This window comes from Marmota marmota, unplaced genomic scaffold (genome assembly GCF_001458135.2).
Source record: "Marmota marmota marmota unplaced genomic scaffold, marMar, whole genome shotgun sequence".
NCBI classification, from domain to species: Eukaryota; Metazoa; Chordata; class Mammalia; order Rodentia; family Sciuridae; genus Marmota; species Marmota marmota.
In genome coordinates this window covers 8,408,021-8,431,365 of record NW_026000101.1, presented here as the reverse complement: position 1 = coordinate 8,431,365, position 23,345 = coordinate 8,408,021, and the positions used below count along the sequence as shown (strand labels likewise).

Here is a 23,345-nt window from a genome sequence, read left to right as displayed (position 1 = left end):
AATAATAATTTGCAGCTGCATTTGGAGAAAATAAAATGGAGCCTGCCTGTATTGCTTCAGGTTATTTATAGTACAGATTCATATTAATAACATTTATTATAGATAGAGTTTGGTTGAGTTATGGTACAGATTCTAGTATGCAGGACTCACCTTGATCACGATAAATTATTTCCACCTCCTATAGGAACCAGGACTTTTTTCATAGTGTTTATGTCAGCAGTCTGAATTAAAGTCAAGTTCAATAAACCATGCTTGATACCACACAGGCAGGAGAGTAAATATTTATTATGCAACAGTTATTATAATTGTTCCCCAATTCCCCAAACAATTTGAAGTTGGAGTGAAGGATCTGTGCAATGGAGAAACTTCTGATGCGTTAGGGACAGTTTCCCACACACCCAATTAAATCTGGTGTTGTGAATGTGTTGGTTGAGACTGAACTAAAGCTCAAAAATAACATTCCTCTGCCCTTTACCTTTTGGAAACAGGGCAAATGTTCATCTAAGATATTTTCTGAAATGTGAGAGCTTTTTTGCTTAAAATATATCTACCAAAGCAAAGTTAATTCAAAGAGATTAATAATTCAAACTATAATTGGCAAAATGATGTAATGTCATTATTGAAAAAAAAATGAACTAGGTATTATTATTGAAATAAAGCAACTAATCACTGTGAATTAAATGTATTATTATTCAATTTTTACCTTACTGCATCTTTATTCTTTTTGAATGCCATCCCCAACCTTGTTTGGAATGAAGACAAACAGCCAAACTATACAATAAGTAAAAAACCACAAGACAAAAGTAAACCCATATGTTAAGATAAAAAAAAATTTAATCCAGAATGAATTATTCTGGGAATAAGTTCAGGTAAGTAGATAACACATTATTGAATTAAAGTGTTTTAGGAAAGTCTATTAAGCTATAGGGTAGATATACTGAAATTTGTCATACAATGTTGGGCTTCTGAGAAATAACAATTTATTAAACAAAGCAGGAGTGGTACTTATGCATGCACAGAGACACAAATACATACTAGAAAACACAATATATTAGCATTAAAATACAAAAAAGAACATGTCAGCACTGTGTTTTATATTTAAAGCCAGAGAATCTTAAAGCTGGGAAATTCTGTAGAAATTATATAGTAGGATTTATCCTTTTATAAATGAGTAAACTAAGGTATGAAGTAATAAAATAATGTTCCAAGGTTACACAGTAGTACTTGAATAACTAGCAATTATAAAATCCCATTCATCAAGATTACAAGTATAAAAACTCTTTCACTATCTTTGCAACTTGTGTATAAATCTAAAATATTCCAAAATATCAAGATAATTTAAATCAATACAAATTAAAATAATGCCTGGAATTTTTTTATGTTTTAATTTAATATCACAGAAGTTTTAAGCTAAAGAACATGACAGAAACCAATTAAGTTTTCACTTTCTCTATGTGAGAAAACTCAGAAAGTGTTCAAAGTCACAATGTCATTATTAATATTTTAATTAGTAAAAACTATGAAGTCTAATATTTTAGGTGACAAATCTCTTTAAAATATATTTTTAAACAATTTTTATTTTTGGAAATCAGGTATATCTTCTGAGAAGTGTCTGTTCAGTTCCTTGGCCCATTTATTGATTGGGTTATTTGTGTTTTTGGTGTTAAGATTTTTTAGTTCTTTATATATTCTAAAGATTAGTGCTCTGTCTAATGTGAGTGTGATAAGAATTGTTTCCCAATTAGTAGGCTTTCTATTCACCTCACTAATTGTTTTTTTTTTCCTGAGAAGAAGCTTTTTAATTTGAATCCATCCCATTTATTGATTCTTGATATTAATTCTTGCGCTAAAGGAGTCTTATTAAGGAAGTTGGGGCCTAATCTGACATGATGGAGATTTGGGCCTACCTTTTCTTTTATTAGGTGCAGGTTCTCTGGTTTAATTCCTAGGTCCTTCATCCACTTTGAGTTGAGTTTTGTGCATGGTGAGAGATAAGGGTTAAATTTCATTTTGTTGCATATGGATTTCTAATTTTCCCAATACCATTTGTTGAAGAGGTTATCTTTTCTCCAATGTATGTTTTTGGTGCTTTTGTCAAATATAAGATAACTGTAATTATTTGAGTTAGCTTCTGTGTCCTCTAATCTGCACCATTGGTCTACAAGTCTATTTTGGTGCCAATATCATGCCATTTTTGTTACTATTGCTCTGTGGTATAGTTTAAGCTCAGTATAGTGATGCCACCTGCTCCACAATAGCTAAACAGTGGAACCAACATAGATGCCATTCAGTAGATGAATGAATAAAGAAAATGTGGTGTATATACACAATGAAATATTATTTAGCATTAAAAAAGAATAAAATGATGGCATTTGCAAGTAAATGGATGAAGCTGGAAAATACAATGCTAAGTGAAATTAGCCAATCCCAAAAAACCAAATGCCAAATGATTTCTCTGATTGAAGAATGCTGATTTATAATATGTTTTTTTGGGGGGGGATGGGAGGATTAAATGAACTCTAGATATGACAAAGGGGAAAAGGGGAGAAAGGGGAAGGGAGGGGTCCCGAGGGTAAGAAAGACAGTGGAATGCGATGGTCATCATTACCCTAAGTACATGTATGAAGATATGAAGGATGTGACTCTACTTTGAGTTCAACCAGAGATATGAAAAATTGTACTCTATATGTATAATATGAATTATAATGCATTCTGTTGTCATATATAACAAATTAAAGTTTAAAAAAAGAATTGAGAAATTCTTCTAGTGTCCTACTTAATAAATTAATTTAGTCAAAAATATATGCTGAATACCACTATGTACAAACCCTTTACTGGACATTGGGGATACAATGTTCAGTTGAGAATTTTACAAGGAACTAAGGACTGAGAAAAGAGTTGCACTAAACCTACGTAACATATAATGGTCACATTATTTACATAAGGGAAAGAATACTTTTGACAACTCTTACATTAGAAAGGTAAATTCAAGGGGATAAGAAACCACTAATAACATGGTTTTCAATTAATATAGTTTAAGTACAATTTTAGAAAATTTCATTACATTCTTTAAATTCCAAATAGTTCTGTTTATTGGTAAACTGTAATTCTCCATAATAGTGGGATTCATTATACCATATTTGTACCGGCATATAATTTGATTAGTTTCATTTCCCAGTACCTTCCCTTTCCCTCCTCTCCTCCTTCTCCAATCCACTTGCTCTGCTCTATTTATCTTCCTTCTATTATTGTTATTGTGATTTAATTAGTCCATCATGTGTGTGTGTGTGTGTGTGTATGTGTGACTTATTGTGGTCTATTTGTACATGGACATAATGTAAATTGTAGATTTCCTTTCTCAGTAGTTTCCCTTGCCTTCCCCTCCTCCCCTTACTACCCACTAAGTCCCCTTTCTTACTCTATTGGTCTCCCTTCTATTTTCCTGAGATTCATTTTTATTAATCCTTTTTTCTCCTCTTTCTTTCTCTAGCTTCCACATATGAGAGAAAACATTTAACCCTTGACTTTCTGAGTTTGGCTTAATTCACTTGGCATAATGTTCTTCAGTTCCATCAATATACTCACAAATGACATCATTTCATTCTTCTTTGTGGCTGAGTAAAACTCCTTTGTGAGTGTGTATGTACTTTCTTTACCCACTCATCTGTTGACAGAGGCCTCGGTGGGTTCCATAATTTGGCCATTGTGAATTGTGTTGCTATAAATGTTGGTATTCATGTATCAGTGTAGTGTGCTGATTTGAGGTGTTCTGGATAGATACTAAGGAATGGGATGGCTGAGTCATATAGTGGTTCCATTTCGAATCTTTAGAGGAATCTTCATACTGTTTCCTAAAGCAATTGTACTAATTTTCAGTCCTACCAACAATGCATACCTTTTCCCACAAATCCTCACCAGAAATTATTGTTATTTGTATTCTTGATGATTGCCATTATAACTGAAGTGAGATGGAATCTCAGTGTAGTTTGATTTGTATCTCTCCACTAAGGATGTTAAACTTTTTTTTCATTTATTTAGAAAAATCTTATTACTTTAATGGAATGGATTTACTTAAGATTTTACAATCAAAATTGATCCATGAAATACTTAATAAACATCTTCATCAGTGAAGTAATAAAAATAAAACAAAAATTAGTTGTATATTTTTCTTCTCCATATCGAGAATAACAAGCTTTTTAAAAATAAATATATTATAATGTATTAACTAGTTTTCACCAGTTTTATATGGACTCTAAGAGACAATTTTATTAAAACAGTATTTTTATCTTTATTTCTTATGAATTATATTTTTCACAGTAAATGTTACAGAATCTTGAAGTTCATAAAACATATTCATATCTACTATTGCATATGAGCAACATTTCTGAACATTATTTGCAAGAGAAGGAAATTGCTACACTCCCTTTCCTCAAGATTTGAACATATGGAGTAAACAAACCTATAAAGTAATGACTGTATTACAATTTGATGAGTAGTTGAAAATGATGTATGATATAATAGCATTGGGTTTCTACAGTAATTTCCTCTTCTCCAATTTAATGTGCCTAGTAATTCTAAAAGATCACAAAAAGTTCATTAGAGTGTAATGCTTTATAAGGCACTTCAAAATAGAACTTATTAGCAGAACTGCATATTCTTATACCAGAGTCTGATACATAAGACTCACAATATTGCTAAGATCATCTTTCCAACCTATCACCTGATTAATTTCCCAAAACACTACTAGCTTTTCTTCAAGATGCAACATTATCTCAATTCAGACATTGGAATAATTTTTTATCCTCATTTTAATTTGTGGTTTTTGTTTGTTTTACTTAGGCAAAGACTAACAAGATTGGAGTTTTAAAAGCCTTCTCACCATTGCTTTAATGTGAATCAAATCATCTAAGCAATTTGTTTCTTCAATAGTGAATTTTAAATTGGATATCAATAAAAAGCTAGATTGTCTTTTTTGTAACTGAGTCATCAACTCAAATACCTGCTGCAGTGGTGAGTTATAAAGAAGAGAGATACAGAACAAAAATGGAGGAGGGAGGGAAAAATGTAAGAAAAAGATGGCGGAAATAGTACTTAAGAGTAGTTTAAGCAGTATCAGAGACAAAGCTAGGAGTTCACTAATCTGATTAGGTGTTATAATTTATCAAGCAAGAAAAGAAATTTCAAACTCTATTCCAATCCAATGTATTCTATAAAACTAATGGAAATATGCAGTTTTTCTTTTTTATTATGTTACATTAGCTATAGAGTATAGGAGACTGGTAAAAAAAAATTCAAATTTGCTGTAAAATGAAGAGCTTCATGAATGTGTTAGTTGTCTATGTTTACCTCCACGAACACTGGGAAATTGGGGACTGATGCCTGGTCAAGAAAATAATGAAATATCCTATTAAATAATAACATACTATTTATAGTCTGAAACTCTGCTGGATGTACACTGTACTAGATTGTTTATGATAATGATATGCGTATAGCTTTTTTACATGCCATTTTTTAAATACAGGAACAGTGGAGTATAAAAGACCTCTTACCAAACTTGAGCTTTGTCTCTCTAGGGACCAAACCATTTTGGTACATATCTTGGCATTTCACAATCCAAAAATAAAATATGTCCTGTGAGAATGAGGAAAATCCTGGAACTGCTACTGGAAGATTTTGGACCTCACTGTGACTGCTATTTCATTTGCTGAGATGCTGTATCTTTTATCTCTATTAAAATCTATGTGACTATACCCTGTGGAGCTTCAATTACTCAAACCTACATAAAAATCTGTTAACTGTTGCAATTGGTGACATGAGGATATCTGAAACATCTTCATCTCCATAATTTAAATGAGAGTTAAGGCTTTATTCAGAAGAAAAAAAGGTAAATTGTGGGGAGGTGGGGAAGAAACCATTAATAACATGGTTTTGTTAATATACTAAAATTATTAAAAATATATAGCTCCAAGGCCACCAGTTACTTAATGTCACAGTAGCTCTATCAGCATTGAGAAGAAGAAATACATATCAGTGGAACTTGTGGCTGATAGATCTAAAGCTGAGAAAAGAACTAAATGTATTAACAGGAAGTTCAGATGGATGGAAGTTAAGCCAATTTGTTACCTGGGCTGCTTTACCAAAAATGAAAATACCAGAGTGATCCTAAGATTGCCAAGTCCACAATAGCCTGTCTGCAATGAGGAAGGACAGGCACTAACATGGAGTTAGGAAGATATTTCTTTGATTGGAATGTGACCTCCATTTAATCCATAGTCACTACTAAGATAATATATATTGTAAGAGCTGAAAATCAAGAGACATCAGAGTTGCAGGGATATTATTCAAAGAGTTAGATCATACTGTAAATGGATGTCATCAACTTCCAGCTAACCCAATATTAACTTGGATTTTATGCATTAGCATAGAGGGAGATATTTCCATTACTTTCAGAATAGTTGAATAGAAAGATTTGTTACAGGGCTGGGCTGTCGCTTAGCTACAGAGTGCTTGTCTAGCATGCGTGAGGCACTGGGTTCGATCCTCAGCACCACATAAAAATAAAAAAACAAAATAAAGGCATTCTGCCACTTACAACTACAAATTTTTTTCTTTAAAAAAAGAGAAAGATTTATTGCAGACTTACTCAGGATACTAAATTAACTACAACCTTAAAAGATCTAGGTAGATGGAAAAACTTCCAATCTGATGAGGTGGATAAAGATGGAGCTACACAAAGAATACCTTAAAGATGGAATAATCAAATTCCACCATTAGAGACTAAATGTAATCATCTTTCTGAAGCTCCAAAGACATTGAGAATGCAAGAAAATTTGGATTGATTATACAATGACACTGAAGTGTCCCCTAATATTATGCTTATGACACAGACAACTTCTCCAACTGCTCAGGTCATTTCATGTACTCATCTGAGAGGAAGGTGAAGTAGAAGAACAAGAGAATGCATAGATTTTCTAGCTTAACTTTCCAAAATGCCATTTAATGATGGGGAGGGGAGTCTATTAGGATTATTTAGTCTACTAGTATTATTAATTGAAAGTAGATTAATTTAAAGTGCAATGCTGGCTTCCTAAAATGATTTTAAAAGGGGTCCCTCATCTTCAACTTTTTGGAAAAATTTATAAAGGATTGACATTAATTCTTTCTCCAATGTTTGGTAGAATTCACCATTGAAGCCATCAAGACTTAGGCTTTTCTTTTGAGAGATATAAAAATAAGTCTCAAAGTCTTAATTTAAAAATGAAAGCAATGTGTGTATATTGTATCACCTCTACCAAAAATTATTACTGGATATGTATTATATGTTTGAATGGAGGACACTTCACTTAGCCAAATCATTGGGTCATACAAATCTTCTGTTTATTTTTTTCTAAAAGAATAAGCCACATGGGAACTTAAGAACTATAAGAATACAATCAAATTCATAATATACATCAAGGAACTCTGTAAGATGTATGTATGCCAGGCGCAGTGGCACATGCCTCTAATCAGGAGGCTGAGGCAAGAGGGTCATGAGTTCAAAGCCAGCCTCAGCAATCAATGGTAAGGCACCAAGCAACTCAGTGAGACCCTGTCTCTAATACAAAATAGGGCTGGGAATGTGGCTCAGTGGTTGAGTGCCCCTGAGTTCAATCCTGGATATACAAAAAAAAATGTATGTATTAGTACCCACAACTTTTTTGTATAATCATCCAGTATGACCTGTAGCCAATGAGGTTTATGATTGGCTACTGAGGACTAAATAATGTGGTTGCTTAGCCATAACTGACATGGCATTAACAATTCAAGATATGTACTATTATTTTATGATCTATTTTAATAGCATATTCTTTATTTCTATTTCAGAAGAAATTTAAATCCAGTATGAGTGGATTCCAATACATAATTACTATGCTCCCAGAAGACATTTAAATTATCCTGTTTATTGCCACATTCTGTTGAGGTGGCACACTCAAGCAATTGTAAATTACTGTTCATTATTCTGATGACAAAATGCTGATATCTTAATCTGAATATTTAAGACTGAATTACAAGCGATGATAAATAATATAACCACCAGGGGACTGGCTGATTAAACTTGCTAAAATACAAGGCCAAGCAAACAGCAATATTGTCTTAGGAATTATTTGGTCTATTATTATTTCTTCCTTTATCAATCCAAGTAAGGTATTGTTCTATGGCCTCCAAATCAAAAGCACTTAATTGATCAGGTTGATTGATTTGTAGAGAAATCATATGTCATATCAAGAAACATTATTATTCTTTATTTATGAAGCTGCCAGGAGATTGAGAAAAGCTAGATTTGAGTGGGGCTCTGAATAGCAGCAGGTACTCTTGGAGCTCCAAAGAATATTCAAATGTACGTCCCAGGAGATTAAATCCCAATTCTCAAATATAATCAGAAGTGTCCACAATATGTCATCACACTGATGAAAGCTTTTAACCAAATTCCATTACTTTTATCCTGGGAATACCACTGAGACTTTTCATAGATAATTATTGGAGGAAGCCTCAAGTTTTATGCCTTTTGGAAGACAACAGTCGGCCAACTGAGCATTAATTTATATTTATTCTATTATGGAAGTATGGAAAATTACTTTGGAACTGAAATATGCATGTTATGAAGTATATGAAAAGAACATTCTAATACAGAAATGCACACAGGGTTCACTTTTAAATGGAAATTGCATATTCAAGAATATGAAATGAAGGATAATTGGAGGTGTCCATAGCATACATAAAAAGGCCTGCCATGTGTTTGGTCCCTATGTTAATCTCCCCGAGGAATTTCTTACCCCATAGAAAAATAGGCCTCTCCCCATGATCAGTTACAAAGGATGCTAAAGAAGCAGCGTCATATCTACTCAAGTAGAGAAAGCAGACGCTCAACCTCAAAGGAAACAATCTTTTCACTTGTTTACAATAGTCCCTTGAAAATAGAAAGATAAATCTGCTCAATGAGTATTAGCAGTGCTTCTTACTTTCAGAAAACTTTATAATAACATGGTGTACATTTTTATAATTTCTCAGATAGCAAGGTATGGACAGACATTATGGTCTGGAAAATGGGCCTTATAAGATTGAACGATGAAAAAATACACATATACGAGATGGGAAGTTATACAACACTTTAGGGACCTGAAGAGGGGAAATCCAACTGGAGTAAGTCTATGCCTATGATGAAATATCATTCTTAATTTAGAAAAGGACCAGTAATTAACAAGTGGGAGCTTTCATTAGCTCTTTGAAAGTGCCTCTCTTGGACACGAGATGAGAAGACATGGAGGCATTCAAGCAATGCAATAATATGTGCAAAAATATGCATCCACTGTCTCCCTTAGAAACTGAAAATATACTAAAATTATTATGCTTGTCAGCAGAAAAAACAGAGACTAAAAGCAGTTATGAACTATATATTAGTTTTCTATGCCTGACATAACACAGCACTACAACTTGGGTGAATTAAAACATAGAAATATATTGTCTACAGTTCTAGAGGGTGGAAATGTAAAATGAAGTTTTCAGCAGGGCCAATGCACCAAGTCGGTAGGGGAGAATCCTTCCTTTCCTCTTCCCAGCTTTGGGTGATTTGTCAGCAATTCTTGACTTTCCTTGGTGTACAGCCACAACACTTCCGTTTCTGCCTCCAGTGTCATGTGGTAGCCCTCACCGTTGTGTCTGTTTTTCTCTGCTGTTCATATAAGGACACCAGTCACATTGGTTAAACAACCCCGTCCTGCAGTGTAACTTCAGCTTATCTGATTAAAACTATAAAACAGTATTTCCAAATAAGGTCACATTCTGAGGCACTTGAGCATGGACCTTTAACATATCTTTTGGAGGGACATTATTCAACTCACAACAGACTGATTTTTGAAGGAACCCAGGAAAAACTGCAGTTGACAAGTAGATTACATTGGTTTATTATCCTTGGTTTCAAGTGGATAATAGGGAAACACTTATGCTGGACTTATATTTGCATACCTGAAAAATGAAGAAAATACTGCTACCACTATTAAAGTCCTCTAGCAAGAATATTGGGCTATTTTTAATGTTGATACTGTATTTAAGGAACCCATTTTACTCCAAGTGAAATATAAGTTATAAAGCATCACAAAGGGCTTACCATATGCATGATACATAAAGAAGTGGATTGATTGAACGTTAGAATCTCCTAATAAAAGACTGATAGCTTTTACAACAGAATGAATATGTGTTAAAATTTCATATATATGAAGGAAAAGAGGGATTGTCATTTGATAGATTATTGAGATATTTTATAAAGATATAGAGAGGTGGTAAGAATAACAGCATTTGCAAAAACTTCTCATTTTCTATTTTTTTCCTTGTTCGCGTCTATGTTGGTGGCATGTGGATTACGTTTATGAGTTCCAGGAGAAGGATCAATTGTGGAACATGACACTGGGACAATATCTATAAGTGCCCATCATTGCTTCAGAACAGGTCATTTCCTTCTTTTCATCTTTTAAAAACAGGATTAGTGGGCTTTGTTTCTTTCCTATGCAGTGCATGAGGAAGGCTTATATGTTTGCTTTTCTGAGTCTATTCCATATGACTAGGAATAGATGAAGGGGAGAATTACTGCAGTGATTTACGTCGCTGCCAGTTTCATGGGTCATTTCCCTTGCTAAGCTTAACAGTCCAACTTCAAGGAAGATGATCTGGGTAAAAATTAATGAAAAGAAGGGAGAGGGAAGAGGTAGCTCAGGAATAGAACACTTGCCTAGTATTTGCAAGGTCCTGCTTTTGATCCCAGTACCACCAAATTAATTAATTTATTTATTTATAAAAAATAAAAAAACTTGCAAGGCATGGTAGCATGTGTCTATAGTCCAAACACTCAAACACTCGGAAGACTGAAGTGGGAGGATCCCCCAGCCCAGGAGATTTGAGGATGCAAGCCTGGGAAACATAACAAGACCCCATTACAAAAGGAGAAGGAGGGAAGAAGGGAGGAAGCCATGGTTAGGTTAAGGTAACTTTTTGGGCTTACAAACCTACCACTGATAGGACCACTGTTTTCTGAGGGATCTATGGGAAGTTCTTTGGCATGTCAATCTAAAGTGTATTTGGAGGTATGATAGTATCCTGAAGAAGTCAACATTGGGGTCCAAAATGTGGATTCAAACTCTACTTAAGCAATATGTCATTAAAGGCAACAACAAGTTTGTGTATAAGATGACTTGGACCAAAACATTCTAAAAAGGACTTGAACATAGATCTATGAGCCTTAGCATGAATCAACTTACTGGCCTATTGGTCCACATTAACTGCTTTAAATAGATTTTGGTACAATAGAAGAAAGATCAAGGATGTGGAAGAAGGGGATTGATAGGGAGGGAAGATTGACAGGTTAAGGGGAAAATAATTGAATTAATCTTAGCTAACTTTCCAGTGTACCATATGAATATACTAAGTGAATATCATCATGTCTATCCACAAGAAACTAATTTTTTAAGAAAATGTAAATAAATAGAAAGATAGGTAGAATAAAGGAAAGGAAACAGGAGGTTGGAGGAGGGGGAGGGCAAAGATAAGTACTGAGGACTTAATTGGAGCAAACTATACTCTAAGCATTTATAATTATGTCAAAATAAGGCCTAATGTTATGTATGACTATTATGAACCAATAAAAAAATATATGATAAAGGGATGTTGGTTCATTAGGATAGGAAATAATGACAATAGACCTGGACAGATAATAGAGATTTAGAAAAAAATGGGGAAAAATTTTAACAGATAGGAATACAACATCCTAGGGCAGAAGAATGGGAAATATGCACAATAACCCCTGCACACTGATGGTATTTATTACCTCTACTCCTCCAGGTGGAAGAGGACTTAACTCATAAAGAATGGCATACTTTACCATAGATCAGCCTTAAAGTCTTCAAATACTGTGGTAATGTGGGTTGCAATATATTCCTTATTTGAATTTTGTCAACACAAAAATGTACCAATTATAGGACATAATGAGGTCTGACAACATTCCCCCTAGAGTTTTGAAAAGTTTTTAATTTTCTATGCTTATATTCCTGACTTTAATTTGTTGCAAATATTAGGCCCCTCCCTATCTTTTCCAAGAAATAATTTAAATTGCCTTCCTGTGCTAATAGCTAGTCCTTTGGAAGATATTTCTGGAGCTCAGAATGTAGAGAAATATTTATATCACCACAAAGTTCTCAATGAACCATGGACCATCTTACACCATTTTCTTTTTTTCTGAGATTGAACTAGAATACGGGCCTGTGAGTTAGAATATTTTAGACAGACTCACCTATTGGTATTACCTGAAGGATACACTACAGGTAAGTGGAAACTTGAAGAAAATAATAGGAGGAGCACACTGTTTACTTATTCTCATTTGAACCCCCTTGCTTTATCCTGCCAACTATCACCTAAAATGGAGAGCATTTCTTATGGCTACAAAGGAAATGCTATTAAGGAAGAAAGCCAGTCTCAAACCAAAGGAAAAAAAAAAACATTCCTCAGACTCAGGGGTACAGAAATGACATCAAAGTCATCTTCTTGTTATGTAAATACTCTTCCTCAAATTATGGATGTTAATTGTATATGGTTTAACTTTTTCATCTATTGAGTTTTCAGTAGCGTCATGGAGATTTGTATTATATTTTAGACCATCCTCTGAGTACCATTCACAACAAAACTCTTAGGTACAAACTGCCCTTACTTAAAGAAGAGGGAGAAAAATGGTTCCAAGTCTTTGAGTTTCAAATGTAGGTACTCTAAGTTCAGTGTTCTCTTCTAATGTCACATCTGCCTCTTGAAAAGCATCTATTCCTTTCTCTCCCACCCACCACCAATTCTTAAGATAGAAGGTACATTGGATTCCCCTCTGTGGTGCTTTAACCTAGAAATATCAATGTAAATTGGTGTGTTATCCCTCATCTTCTTCAGTAGACAAGCAATATGAACACTGTTACTGTACCTGTAATCTGTTTTTTTTAAAATCTCTGTCCCAAATATATAGAACTGCAATATTATAATCTGACCATCTTGTGGTCAAATAATATGGCCATAACTATGGGAACTATGTTTGAAAAGATTTTTAAAATGTTTTCTGAGATATCATGTGTTAGCTCAGATATCATATCACCCGTGTGGTTATATTATAACATATTTAAAAATTGTGGGATTCAAACTTTGTAAGAGACAATTATGATGATTCCTATACCTAATATAAATGCAATTCTTATTAGATATAATTCTCTGTAAATAATAATGGATGTAAACTTCCTCTTCTATTAACCCTTTCTGGAAGTTCCTTGAACCAAGTTTCTATAATCAGTGCTTCTTTATCTTTTACTTATTCATTGACCAAGAAAGTAACTTTGAGTTACCTTTTAATTGTAACTAAATATGACCCAAGAAAGAACGAAATAGGTTTTATGTTCCTACTCTCTACCATAATTTTAACATATGTGATAACAATGAAACTTAAGATCCAACTAATGAGCCTCTGTTAGTCCCAATACATAAGTGAACTCCCAAAGCCAGAAGCTAGAACATTAGCGCAATGCCACAAAGCTCCCAGGAGGTGGCAGCAAATATTCTTTTCAGTTTATATGTGTTTGAGGATGATTTCCTATAATGTTCAATACACCCTGGGGGGTCCATATAGAAAAACCATAGACAAAATGAATGTGTACTGTTTCAAACTATGAACAAAGTCTCAATGAATTTACTACTTCTAGAAGAGAAATTCTCAGAGGAAAAGGAGGAAAGAAGACTGTCTTTAGCAAAAAAAAAAATGTATATGAAAGGTTCAAACAGCACTCGCTCGTGCAGACACACACACACACACACACACACACACACACACACACACTCCCACCACAACCCCATCCCCCAGCACCAATCCTGTAACTTATTAACTGATATGGTTTTTGTTTTTCTTTTATTCTGAGTTTCTGGTGAAGTGACTTTCACACTCAGAAGTGAAAGATACTGAAAATCCAGGCAGAAAGAGGCACTTAATAACTTTAGTAAGTGAAGCACCCAAGATCTACCTATGAAGGACCCAAAAAGCTTTAGCCACTTCTTCAAGCTAAACTAGATGTACATTAGTCACCAGGGACAGAAGTGAACTGGAAACTCAGGGGAAACAGGAAGATTTTCTTTTTGCCAAGGAAAATAAAAACTTTTTGATATCAATTTGACCTAAAATGAACTGCCATGTGTCTATTTCCAAAGGAAGATGAATTATGAGTCAAGTTCTCTATAAGCTAAAGAAGGAGCCCATGATTTCCCTGAAAAGCAATGATTACAAATCTACAAAACACAGGTCAAAGTTGAGTACTGATGAGAAACATACATGATCCTGATGAACACTCCTCCATTAATCAGGGCTAATACCAATGCCAGATTTATTTGAGTCACACTAAGGAAAAACCTTTCCAGTGGGACCACAGGACCTAATTTTCTTTTCATTCTCCTTTATTGTTGACCAATCACTCTATGACTTTTTAAAAAAATTTACCTAGATAAAAAGTTTGACTTTAAAAAAGGTTTGGTCAAACTAAGCTTTGATTTATTTTTTTTTCTTTTAAATGACTCATTTTCCCTTTTAATCTATTAAATATTATTTGTATATGGCATCATGAATCAATTCTTTTTATTTTAATTTTTATGATACCTCCTTCCATTTAAACTACTGTTTTTTATCAGCATTTCTTTGTTGACTATGCCATATATATATATATATATATATATATATATATATATATATATATACACACTCTTTGATTTATGCATGTACTTTTGTTTGTCTTTTTCTTTTATATTTAGGCTTTAATTAATCATTCACCTCTGTATTTTATTTCCTACTTCCCTATGTTATTTTCCTCAGTCTTTACAAAGCCTCCTATATTTCCCCACAATCACTGATTCCACTTACATTCTCTCTCCCATCTCACAGTGATGTGTTTGATTTGTCTCCATACATGCATGTATCCTGGTAAAATATGTATTTTTAATTTTAATAATTTTATAGTGATGTAGATCACACTGCTGCTTATTTTTTCAGGAATTTATTTATTTATATTATTATTTATATTACTGTATTAATAGTCCATTTGCTTCCAATTTCTGTAGAGTGTACCATTGTGCATATTCACATGTGGTAGAACCAATACTCTGAAAATACAGTTTGCCTCTGACATTCTTTTGCCACAAAAAGTGCAATGATTAACATCATGCTTGTCTTCTTTAGCCCAAGGACAGACTAAACTAGGAAACATTCCCAGGACTGGAATCCCTAGGTTCTACCCAATTTTAATTTAGCCAGAAAACTTTCCATTGTATCAGTGAATCCTACCTGCCCCCATGTCTGCCATTTTGGGGTGATTTTACTTTTCCAATAAAAATAAGTAATATTTCATGCCTGTTTAAGTGATCACTTTTGAACCTTTAATAAACATTTTCAGATTTTCTACTGTAACATTACTATGAAATGTTGTTTCTGAGAATTTAATAAGCATTTCTCAGATTTTCTAAGTTTGAGCATCTCTCCATATACTTGTCAGCCATTTAGGAAACCACTTCTGTAAACTGCTATTGTATACCCTTTGACCAATTTTCTTTTGGTTTAAAGTTTTACATTTTCAATTATCAAGATTTTTTTATCCATTATAATATTGACCCCTTGTCAGTTATCCCCTGTATGATTATCCCTTATAATCAGCTTCTACATTCTATTAACTTTATATCTAATGTACTTCATTGAAAAGAAATTATTTATTTTGATATAATTTAAACCACCAACTTTTGCTTATAGTTGATGACATTTGAGATTTTGAAAGACTGTTTAGTTCACAAAGATATACTATATTAGCTCATTAATTGAAAATTTTCATTTTTCACATTTATATCTGTAATCCATTTGGTTTCCAATTTTATGTACGTATGATGACCCAAAAGGCTAATTTTGTCTCTTTGGTAACCCAAATTCTAATTTAATCTCTTTTTTAATATAAAAAACATTTTCCTAACATTATCTACTAAATTTTCACTCCATTGCTGCTTTGCCTTCACAATTTTTATCTAGCTCCCATATGTACATGTGTCTCTATCTATGATCTCTTTTCTTTAACCTTGGATTATTTCAATGTACGTGCACTATTATTATACTATTTCTATTATTGGGGCTTTGTAGTGTATCCCAAATACAGATTCTTCCTTATTTTTCCTTTATAAAATTGTGTATGTTAAATTGTGTACTTTTATTCTTCCATACAACTTTTTAAATGAGTACTTACATTCCTTAAAATAAAAATTTGGGTACATTATGAATGGATTCAGTTGGATGTACAGACTAATGGGGTTGGCAGGGGCAGACTATTGCATTTTTATATCATCGATTAATAAGTTATACCTTCACAATTATTCATAGTTTGTTATTCTCTATATCATAATTTTAAAGGATTTATTGAAAGATCTCATTCAGACTTTAAAAGGTCCAGGGGCTTTATCCTTTTATTATTGTTATTACATTTCTAAAGTTTTCTAATCATTAATTTATAAATGTAAAGAGAACTGTTGATTTTTCCATTGATCTTATAGCCATAAATTTTACTATTTTTCCCCCTAGGTCATATAGATTTTTAGCCTTTATTTAACATTACTTCTGTTATTTTCTTGTCTAATGATTTTTACCAGAAATTGCTAAGCCTATGTTAAATGGAGGCTGTAAGAATGGACATTCTAACCTTGTAACAAATATTAATAAGAATGAAATAGCTATCTCCATTAATTACTAGCAAATAGTAATTTGATATGGGCTTTCTTTCAAATTTAGAAAGTTACCTTCTGCTTTGTGAACTTCAGATAAATTATATGAAAATTATGACTTGAACTTCACTAAATGTGTTTTCACATCTCCAAAATCATAACATTTTTTTATTCAGGTTTTTTATACCATGATTTGCAGTGATAGTTACCAAATATTTAAGGAAGGGCACTCTATGTCCCACAAAATAGCAATCCTGTCTCTTTAGAAATGTATGTAGCAGAGGGTTACCAAAACACAAACACTATTTTATTATCATTGAAATTATTTAAAATACAGATTTTAATATTAATTCTTACTTATTTCACTGGGCAGTTTTTCAACTATGACCTCGGAATTCTCTTTAAGAAAAAAAAAACAGAAGAGTGCTAAGAATCTGAAAGAATAGTGCATTCTTCTCACTTGAAAAACAAGTATAGAGGATAGGAAAGGTAGCAGAATACAACAGTTACTAATAGGGCATTATGTAAAAATGTGGATGTGTAACCGAAGTGATTCTGCAATCTGTATTTGGGGTAAAATTAGGAGTTCATAACCAACTTGATTCTAATGTATGAAATATGATATGTCAAGAGCTTTGTAATGTTTTGAACAACCAATAAAAAATAGATTTTAGATGGACAAAAAACTGGCATGTTTGTTTTTCAACAATATAACAACTAACTTTTAAATCTAAAAAAAAAAAGAAAAAGAAAAACAAGTATAACTGCCAATACTGGTTTTCTAAACTGTCCTTTTTGGGTGTTTTATAGGTTCCTGTGTGAATTTTCTTTACCAAAAATAATGACTGGATGTCAGTGACATTGTTAAATGTATATATTTTTAATAAAAACACTATCATTATAGATGATCCTCACCTGATAGTTCTTGCATGAGGTGTAAATAAACAAATTAGAGAAGACTACAATGTACAATGTCACCTTTCTTTACCAATAATAAAATTGTCTTTTTTAATACTTTCAATTTATTCCAATTTTGAAAAATACTTGTTAAAACATAAAAGCCCTTGTTACATTGAAGAAGAGAGTGGATAAATGTAAATATTTGTTGTTTTTCTCGAGGAAGGTACTTTCCTCAATGAGATTTTTCATAAACACTCAAGGAGGTTATATGTTACAATCACTCCTCACCAGCAGACAGACTAAGATTAGAATGGTACTCAGTCACACAGGCCATACTATTATTTTGATGGAACCTAATCAATTTTTGTCTTTGTGGGCCCTTTTTTCCATTAAAAAGTTAAAAGTTATATTTTATTTCTGTATCAGTATAAAGATATATATTAATATTATATGCTAAAACTGAAAAGTTCACTTTTTCTTCAGATTTTAAAACATTTTCCTAGGCTCCTCACCGTATGACAGGCTTGCTGCATTGACAGCCTTGTGTTAATATTTCAAATAGATATAAGATTCTGTTGGGTAATATAAATGATTAAAGACCAATTAAGTACAACATGTTCATTAGCAACCTATATTCACCTCCAGTGACAAGACACAAGAGAGTGAGGAGAGTACTCTAGCAGAATGAAGAGACATGCTTCAAAGACTATGGGTCAGTTGTAACAACTTTATGATGGAAACTGCTTCAGTATTTTCAAAAATCCTCATTTATTTGGAACCAAGCTGGAAGTATAGATGTTTAACCATAGCTGATGATTTTAAAATATTGACCTCTACTTCACACTTTAAACACAGTGCAGACACCCAGGGCCAAACCAAGCACAGCTGTCTGCTGAATCCAGGCTGTCAGCCACTGCTTTGCAAGAGGCAGAACTTGTAGAAATGACAAGAAAATGGTTCAGGATCCAAAGCTCCTGTCTCTTAAGTCTGAGAAAGTCAGGTTGGGATCCTCAATGTAGTGAGCCAGATTTATAGTAAAAAAAAAAAAAAAAATTCTCAGAGTTACACTATTGCAACAAAATACAAAATTTCAGTAACCCAGACTATGATTCTTTAAAAAAAAAAAAAAACAGCTCTTGCAGATATTGTATTAACAGATTTCTGTTCTATAATCCACAGAGTTCTGTTGGAGAAAGTGTATAACATGGAAAGAATCAATGATTCTGTGTTGACAGAATTTGTCTTGGTGGGGCTTTCTGCCCACCCAAAACTCCAGACAGTTTTCTTTGTGCTAGTTTTGTGGATGTACGTAATAATCCTGCTTGGAAATGGAGTCCTCATCTCAGTGATCATCTATGATTTTCACCTACACACCCCCATGTATTTCTTCCTCTGTAATCTTTCCTTCCTGGACATTTGCTACACAAGTTCTTCTGTCCCTCTAATTCTTGACAGCTTTCTGACATTAAGGAAAAAAGTTTCCTTCCCTGGGTGCATGGGGCAAATGTTCCTCTCCTTTGCCATGGGAGCCACAGAATGTGTGCTTCTAGGCATGATGGCACTTGACCGCTATGTGGCCATCTGCTATCCACTGAGGTACTCTACCATCATGACCAAAGGTGTCTATGTGCCCATGGCAGCTGGATCATGGGTCACTGGACTTGTTGACTCCATGATACAGACATCTCTAGCAATACAATTACCATTTTGTACTAATAATGTTATTCATCATTTTGTCTGTGAAATTCTGGCTGTATTGAAACTGGCCTGTGCTGATATTTCAATCAATGTGATCAGCATGGCAGGGTCAAATCTGATTGCCCTAGTTATTCCACTGCTAGTTATTTTGATCTCTTACATTTTTATTGTTGCTACCATTCTGAGGATCCCTTCCACTGAAGGAAAACGTAAGGCCTTCTCCACCTGCTCAGCCCACCTGACAGTGGTGATTATATTCTATGGAACCATCTTCTTCATGTATGCAAAGCCCAAGGCTAAAACTTCCACTGGTACAGATAATCAAGACATCATTGAGGCTCTCATCTCTCTCTTCTATGGAGTAATGACCCCTATGCTCAATCCTCTCATCTATAGTCTGAGGAACAAGGATGTAAAGGCTGCTGTTAAGAATATGCTGAGTAGGAAAATTTTCTGATGAAATATGAATACTAATTTTTACTATATGACTTAGTATTCAAAGTAGCTACAGACTCAAAATTCAGAAACAGAAAATTACCACATGAAAACAAATTTACCATGTATCATTCAAAACCATGTGATAGCAATATTTCAATAGCTGTTATACAATTTTTTGTACTAACTATAGAAATGAGTCATGCTCCTTGTTTAAAACATAATTAATACAGAAATGCAAATTGTTGAAAATCTCTTAGGAATACTCAGCAAAAAGAAATCACTCTTCAACATTGAGAAAATAATAATAACCAAAGATATCCTAAAAAGCACTCTATAACCTATAATAGGCACTTTATTAGTAAGCAAAGTAAATATTAAATGGCACATATATATTATGCATTCATTTTTAATTTGTTCATTTATTATTATTTGTTAACCACAAATATAAGCACCCTGAGGATAGTATTTATTAACCTCCAGCATCCCAAGGACCTATAACAAAGCCTGGAACATAATAAATGCCCAATAAATATTTTTAAATAAATAAGTGAACTACCTGATGTATAAAACCAGAAATGTGTGTCTGTCACAGCTGAGGTTGCAAATGTTATTCAAGAAGAAAACATGAAATATTCTGAATAAATACTCTTGGCATTTTGTCACTAAACTTTATTAATAGCTAACATATTACCTTTTGTTTTCTTTGTTATAACACACAGGAATTATACATATGTGCTTACCATCTACCATAACTTTTCTGGGCTTTGGTATATAATGAGACCGCAATAGATGAAAAAATTCCCTAATAATGAATCCTAAGATTTAAATTAGTAAAATACAGATGACATAGTGGCAAAGTATTCCTGCTGGATTTTTGAGAGGAGTTCAGGTTGGAAGAAGGATTTCTTTTCTGCTCTTCACTGGATCACACAGCTTCTAAGCAGTAGAACTACACAGAACCCAACTGACAAATATCGCAATACAAAAATAAGTGGCATGAATGATCAGGTCGAATTGTTTGAAGGACTGAGGAGCTAAAAGGTTTGGAGCTTTGGGGGATAGACAGAGATGGCCCAAAATTGAGATTATTTACTGAAGAGTGCAGCCAGGTGGAGCAGCCCTCATGTTTACAGAGGAAGCCCCACTTAAACTCACAAAATTGAGTCTGGTGTGGTCAACAGAGAAAAACATCACTTTTCCCAGCTCTTTTAAGAGTTTGAGGTAATTGAATATAGGACATTAATACAAATTGAAAGACAATGGATTCCTCTAAGTTATAACAGTTAGCCTATCATAACACCTTCTTCCCTTGCTAATAGATAATAATTGTTATATCATAATATTAAACAAGGTAATCTATGAACATCACTTAATAGTGCCTGGAAAAACTTAAATGCACACTCCCAATTCATTATTTTATAACTTTAGTGTTGGGTATAATTTATTAGGTCCTAGTCTTTGAACTGGCACAAGATTTTCATCCTCACTTTTTAGGGAACAATTTTGATGCCATTAAACTATTGTCTCTGAGCTTCAAATAGACTTTTCTATCTTCTACTTTGTAATTTAGGATTAGCCACTGAAAACCCCATTTCTCCCTTGATATCCAGCTTCCATTAGACTTCACCAAAAGAACACTAGAAGGAGAACAGAATGTTGAATGAAGATAAAGGAGTTGCACCCCTCAGTCACTTGCTTCCTGTTCCTGTCAGCATCACCCCAGCTTTGGTTCTTCACCATGGCAATTAGGTGCCTCCAATATTACTTTTAGTTCTATTTATTTTTCTCCATTCCCCACACCCAGCAGACTACCAGTGCTGTCTCCTCAGAGCCTACTATCCCTTGCTTTTACATGTAGTAAAGTAAGAGCCCTGCCACAGTTTTATGTTCTCTTACGGTGTCTTTAAAAGCAATAATATATAAAATGATCTGCTTGAGAGATACAGCAAGTCAGAGCATACAAAGTAGATTGTCTCAGGAGACTAAGGCAGGAGCATCATGACTTCAAAGCCAGCCTCAGCAAAAGCAAGGCACTAAGCAATTCAGTGAGATCCTGTCTCTAAATAAAATACAAAATAGGGCTAGGAATATGGCTCAATAGTCCCTGAGTTCAATCACCCATACCTAAAAAATAAATTAATTAATTACATAGATTGGTCTAACTATCATTTCCAAACCCAACTAAACAACAGAAGTTACTGAGAAAGATACTGCATTTCTTCTGCTTGCTTTCTTGTTTCTAAAATGGAACTTATGAAAGTCACTTTAGTATACTATAAAAAGGCATAATCATAATAACCTTATAATTATATGATAATCAGAACTTTGGAGCAAGACACTGCTAAGTGTACCAACAAATACATAATGGGAGTAGCATAAGGGGATGAGCAGAAAAAAAATGTTATATTTGATGAAACATTAGCCTTCACATACAAGAGGCTCAACAAACTTCAAGATAAATTCAAAGAGATCCATACTCAGGCACATCAAAATTAAAATACTGAAAGACAAAAAAAATATCTCATAAGTATTAAGAGAAAACTGGCTCATCATATACCAGGGAATCACTATCAGATTAAATGCTGACTTCTCATCAAATAATGACTTGTCATTTTTTATAAGAAGGTAGTAGGATAACATATTCAAAAACCTAGAAGAAAAACAAAAAATAAAACAAAACACACTATTACTCATGTCTGTCAAGCAAAACTGTATATCAAACTGACAAGATTCTTTATAAACAAACCCATCTTCCAAAATATTAAAGCAAGTTCTTCAGGTGAAAATAAATAATACTAAATAGTAGTTCAAATATACATAGAAAAGAATTTTTAAAATCTAGTTTAAAATAAAATAGTTTTAAAATTTAAAAAAAAAATTGTAAATGCTCTATCAGTTCATTTGGTTGATTGTCTAAAGCTTTTTTGCAAATCCTGAATGTGCTTGTCAGTTCATTTTGGAGTGGGGAGGGAAGGTATTTAAGAGAAATATGATTATGCTAGATATATAACATTTATTTTAAAAGGATTTTTAGATTGTTTTAATCTGTATGTTTACAAGAGACAGATATAACACATAAGAAAAAATAAGTTGAAATAAAATATGGAAAATGTATATATTAGGCAAATTAACCAGTTGCTGATATTTCTATATTAATGTGACAAAGTAGATTTAAGACCAAAAAAAATCATTATTAGAGATACAAGGGGTAGTTACATTAAAATAAAATTTTCATTTAACCAGGAAGGTATATAAATTCAAGCTTTATTTCCCTAATAAAAGAGCTTTAATGTGTAAAAGAAAACTTGATATAACTATACATTTCTCTCAGGTACTGGAAGAACCAACACACAAAGATTTATAATGATGTAAAATATTTGAACAAAAATTTAACAAGCTACAACCCAACTATTATAGAATATACATTCTTTTAAGGCACATGTAGAACATAGGCAAAAATTAATATTACGTTAGGCAGCAGGTAAGATTCATCAAATTTTAAAGAAATGATATTTACTAGT

General features: G+C 33.2%; 1 protein-coding gene across 1 annotated transcript; it reads left to right on the top strand.

The window, feature by feature from the left end:
- The first annotated feature begins 18,892 nt into the window (after positions 1–18,892).
- Positions 18,893–19,847, top strand: LOC107147891 (olfactory receptor 13C8). The gene has a single exon (XM_015492497.1). The coding sequence runs from the start codon at positions 18,893–18,895 to the stop codon at positions 19,841–19,843; it is 951 nt and encodes a 316-aa protein (XP_015347983.1). The 3' UTR covers positions 19,844–19,847.
- The last annotated feature ends 3,498 nt before the right edge of the window (positions 19,848–23,345 follow it).